At 41.5% G+C, this 5,263-nt stretch overlaps 1 protein-coding gene across 1 annotated transcript; it reads right to left on the bottom strand.

Annotated features, from left to right (window-relative positions):
- Positions 1-584: 584 nt before the first annotated feature.
- LOC122140915 lies at positions 585-2,081 on the bottom strand. The gene is made up of 2 exons (XM_042746259.1): positions 1,779-2,081; positions 585-1,345 (listed from the first exon to the last, which is right to left on the bottom strand). Exons 1-2 carry the CDS (start codon positions 1,891-1,893, stop codon positions 585-587), a joined length of 876 nt encoding a protein of 291 aa, XP_042602193.1. The 5' UTR covers positions 1,894-2,081.
- Positions 2,082-5,263: the final 3,182 nt, after the last annotated feature.

Genomic DNA, 5,263 nt, shown 5'->3' with positions numbered 1-5,263 from the left:
CAGTTGATGTTTCAGATCATGTGATCCTCACAGGTGATAAAACCATAGACATAATATACGTACTAAATCATAATAGACGCCTCATAGACTGACGCTGCATATTGGAGCTGGCGTACCAGCGCGGCGCCATCTTGGATGGGTCTCCAATGCGCCGCCCCCTCCGCATTTATTTCTACTGAGGAAGGTGTATTCCCAACTACAATAATCATAACTCCCCGAATTTTTACCGGATTTTCACACGGTTTGGTTTGTTACAAACGGCAGAGATTTAGTTATGATACAGGACGCTGTCACACATTGAAAAATACTGCTTTCATGCTAAAAGACTTTGTATTATGCTCTTTAACAAAGACAAATGGTAGGCTATGGCATATTGATAAATGTATAAATTAATTAGTTTTATATTTTAATAAAGAAACAAGTTTGATTATGCATTTGAATTTATTTCTCTTTCTCACACACACACACACACACACACACACACACACAAGCTCCCATATATACTGTACCAGCTCAGAACACTTTTTTTAAAAAAGGCCTGGAAAAGTAACTGCTATAATTCCAGGTCATTCCAGCATCTTACACTACCCTGTCAGGCTTGCAACTGGGGCTGGGGAGCTAAAATCCTTGAAAAAGAACTGTTTGCACAGCTTCTTGCGTATGCTGGCACTCTGTAACTCCAGGGTACTTAATTTTGCAATGTGGTGCAGCCTTACTTTGTGAAATACAGACACCACAAATGACACGAGCATGAAATGATGCTTCTCAATTCCGAACTGGGTTTCTGCAATGTGCTCCCCAAGTAAGAACACATCCTCTGAACCAATCTCCGCCCGAACAAAACGGTTGACGAAGGACACACTGACACCTTGTTCCTTTGAGTTTTGTCGAATCACACGCTCTGCTGCTCTGACCACCTTCACTGTTCCCTCTGAGGGGATCATCAGCCCACCATTGTTTTTAAGTTCAAGCAGGTGGTAGCTCTGGTCAAAAGATGAGGGTACAGCAGCTGTGACGAGGATTGCACGGCACACCTCACAGGACAGTTTTTTCAGAATTTTTCTGACAACAAACCCTGAAATGTAGACAAGGGCATTGTCCACAAGACCACCAAATCGGGTGGCCATGTAACTGTAGTCACATATGACTGCAGAAATGTTTGCAAATGGGGACAGGAGCTCTTCCTCTGCCATTAAAGCAGAGTGCATGTCTGGAGCTGATAGGGACACAGTTTCATCTTGTGCTGCCACGTTGCCTGACCCACTTGGTGAGACACCACAACGTACCATCAGAAGCCGGAAAATGCCTTGGAACTGCCCTGCAGTTGGATTGTTATTCCAGCCTCCTAAAAAAAATAAAAAACATTTACACACTTAGATTACAGACATGTTTAATGAGGACAGTCAGAGTCATAATAGATATATCTTCTGAGGGTAAGTAAGGAAACTGTATAACCATGTTTCTTCCACAGGTAGACTATAAAAGGTAAGTAAGGTAATAACTGTATAACCATGTTTCTTCCACAGGTAGGCTATAAAAGGTAAGTAAGGTAATAACTGTATAACCATGTTTCTTCCACAGGTAGGCTATAAAAAGATACGCACTGGTGTCTGATGTGGTGTTTACTTTAGGGGGTGGGTTACTTCATGAGGTGATAGCCACCAATAGGTGACCAGTGTGAGAGGTCTATCACATCAAAACATACTGTAAACTAGGGATGTATAGGTATAAAAAAAATCTCTACTAGAATTTGCCCACTCAGAATGTGAAAATTCTACCTGATGCCCTGACAGAATTGAACAAAAGCTCCAAGTGATCCTGACTGAAGCGGTATTTGCAGACATAACGCTGAACTTGGAGCAGATCAGGAATCATCATCAACAATGTGTCCATGTTGATGACAAAGCCAATGACTGACAGATACCTTCAAAAGAAAACGTTTCATCAATAAGATCATGGCAAAACAAGACACCTCGAGAGCACCTAGTAATTGAAGTTATTGAAAGACATTAATTGACTTTCTACAAATATTCATAACATGTTACACAACACATGGTGACAGAGATAGCGGCAGCAATACATATTTTGCTCCAATAAAGTCCCTGAATGGTAAATGATTTAAGTGCAGTACAAACAAGCACCTCGGTGGCTACATCAGTCTCATCCATGCCATTCCCCATATCCACATATCCAGACATTTTCTGGGTATATGGGATTGTAATGGACATGTTTTTTTGATGGCCATGGCATCCAACATGGAGGGCCACAGAGCCATATTTAGCTGGGTCTTCTTTATGTCTTCTCTGCAACATGTCCAACATCATTGTGTTGAGCCCAGGCTTGGCATCCACTGATTGCATCCACCTTTACAAAAAGAAAATAAATAGCTATTTAAGTGCTTCAACCCTTGGATCCCTATTTTGGGCACTTTTTTTATTTTTTTTTTTCTAAGATTGTTCTTTTTTCCAAGACCTTTCCAAAAATAGTGAAAATAGCACATACATGCTTCAAAACTTCTACATCAGTTCCCTGTTTGCTTGTACATTGGTAGGGCTGAAGTGTTTTAAGTATTTTAACCAGTATGTTTAAAAAGTGTAATTAAAAAAAACATTTACTACCACAGTTGCAATGTATGTTGGATGTGGCAGAGGAAGATGGCAGAGAATCCCTCAGGTAACTGTATGCTTTCGGACCATGGAGGTGCAGTGTGAGGGCAAACTCTAGAAAAGAGGTCTATCTGAAGTTTTGAAATTCAGTTAATACAAACTAGTTAGTAAGTTCCCTTGAAATAATACCTTTTATAAGTCTGATAGTAAAGAGTGTAAACAACATAAAATTCTAGGTTTGTACTTATCAATTTATTTTACCAGAGTGGGAAGCCAAGCCTTTCATTCAATCTCCTCATTATAAGGTTCTTTTTCCTTCAGATCTTCCAGAAGACTCTTTACGGTTTTCTTTGCTCTACGTTTCTCGGGCCTTTGCATTTTGCTTCTCCGCTCTAGACTCTCCACTCTAGGCCAAAGCTTCACTGAGTCTGGCCTTTAGACGAGTAGGAGAATTGGGCAATGGCATAGGAGTGGTCCTAGTAGAAAGAAGGATGAAAATATTTTCAGTGATGTTTATATCATACCACTCACAGTTGTTTGGTTGCATAGCACTGCATCATATGTGCAGGCACACATTCTTAATTCTTGCCCGGTGATATCACTGCCAGCACCATGAGTATGGGAAAGAGAGAAAGGGGTGCTTTGTTTGAGAGAGAGAGTCAGTAAAAGAGGGTGTGTATTTGTTCATGTGTGTATGTATTTATTTATTTATAACATATACAAAGTGTTTATGTGATTATGTCTGAAAAGAGTTTGCAGAAAGCCAAGGGAGAGATTTTGATATGACCACAGTCATGATGGTGCACAGTCTGTATGGGACAATATCACATAGCCAACAAATACTCACATCATTGGGCTGGAGGTTCACTTTCAGGGAAATGCTGAGAAAGGGTTCCACTGTAGGCTCTCTTCAGCGTTTTCCTTGAAGTTTTTTGTGTTCCTTGTCACTACAGGCTAAAATATAAGCAAACATAATATTTTAAAAAACAACTTTCTTAAAAACACTTGAAAAGGTTTTAGTATCCCACACTGTATTTTTAATACACAATACATCACTAAATTCCTAAACATGCGAAAAAGAACTAACGGTAAAAAAACGTTTAGCGATATCCGCAGTGTGATATTAACTTTTGTTTTACATATGAATCATAGACATCTCTGTTAGCATGTAGAGTATAAAATATCACCTACTCTTGGAGATTGACATTGGGGAAGTTTGAAGACCAGATGGAGTCCGCGCCATCCTCTAAACCTGACAAATCTGACCCGTCCTGTCAAAATCATCAGGCTTTAAGTGCTCACTACACAGCTTCTTTGTACGACTCATGCATCAACAAACCCTCCCGTCTTATAGGCAACTTTCCCATTGCACCTGTCCTCAAGCCTGGTATCGACTCGGAAACCTTCAAAATGGTGAAGAAGAATAAAAAAAAAAAAACAGCAAGAGACATGAGAGACGAGTACAGTGTTCCTCGCTTAACAGTTACACGTAAGTAACTTTACGTTACAGCTGACCAGCAAATATGGTATAAATGGTTTAAATAACCGAAATTAGTGTTCAATATGACTTGTGAAAGAGGTAATCCCAGGGCGTCTGGAGTTTTCAATAACTGCGGCCCGGTTATTGCAACCGTAAGCTGCACAAAATACGGGCATAGTTGCTCGCTCTCCGTTTACTCCGATTAGACTCTGGGGGTTGGTGCTTACAGGTCCGTAGATGAGACCTAACCTAACCAATATGGCGGCAGCACACTGGGGGTTACGTCTACCAGCACCTTCATGAGGGCGTTCTACGTATATTATGTCTATGGACATAAAAACATTCCCTCTTCTGAAGAGCAGTAAGGTGCATCATTCGACCTTCCTACTCAGCCACTCGGTAACGACCACTTGCCAGATATCGGACTTGCGAAGCAGTGCATGCCTGGTTCGAAATTAGTGTTGCGACTTGTGCCGGGGGCATGGGCTTCATGATGGTAGTGACGCTTGCCCAGTCCAAGGCGCCACGCCATTCGAATTTAGCGACCCCCCACCTCGCCACGCCACTCTTACGCATTCCATTGTACCTCCCTTTCTTTTTGGCATCAGCACTTTGACGCGGAAAAACTTTAAACGCGAGGATTTTGGGTTAAAGACTCAATTTCTAGAGGAAACATCCCCTTGACATGTCTAACTGGCTAAATATAAAAGGCGCCATTACCTTGTATCTTACATACATGTATAGTCGGGGGCCCCGTAGAAGCCAGGTTTTTTTAGTAAAAAAGATGCTCATCACCTTTGCGTCGGATAAGAGCTTGCGAACTACCAGACGGCTGTATCGCAATAGGGCAGCAGCCGCCTTAGCAGTTTTGGGGGCGGGAGTTCCAGAACCAGACTACCACGTCAAGCCGGGACCTTTCTGCTCCCGTTATTTGACACTCATTGCGATGTTTCGGAGTATACGTTATGCACAAGCCATGAAGTGAATTTAATGCAATATTTGTCAAAATACAACAGACGTTTCAGAAAACATTTTTCATGAGCAAGAGAAACACTTTGCTGCTCTCGTTGATCGCCATCTGTAGCCACCTATTAGAGGTGTTTTAGCCGAAGTTTCAGATCACGTGATCTTCACAGATGATAAAACAATCAGTTCTGAAGGCATTGGAGGTGTTTCC

This window comes from Cyprinus carpio, chromosome A4, assembly GCF_018340385.1.
Source record: "Cyprinus carpio isolate SPL01 chromosome A4, ASM1834038v1, whole genome shotgun sequence".
NCBI lineage: Eukaryota > Metazoa > Chordata > Actinopteri > Cypriniformes > Cyprinidae > Cyprinus > Cyprinus carpio.
The sequence above is the reverse complement of the archived record's forward strand: the minus strand, read 5'-3'. Positions and strand labels throughout refer to the sequence as shown.

What these genes read in the sequence shown, in the direction of transcription:
- LOC122140915 (XM_042746259.1), bottom strand. Translation starts at nt 1,893, where the DNA reads ATGGACACATTGTTGATGATGATTCCTGATCTGCTCCAAGTTCAGCGT. An exon ending in CAATTCTGTCAGGGCATCAG is followed by an intron (nt 1,346 to 1,778) that starts GTAGAATTTTCA and finishes TATTTTTTTTAG; the next exon opens with GAGGCTGGAATAACAATCCA.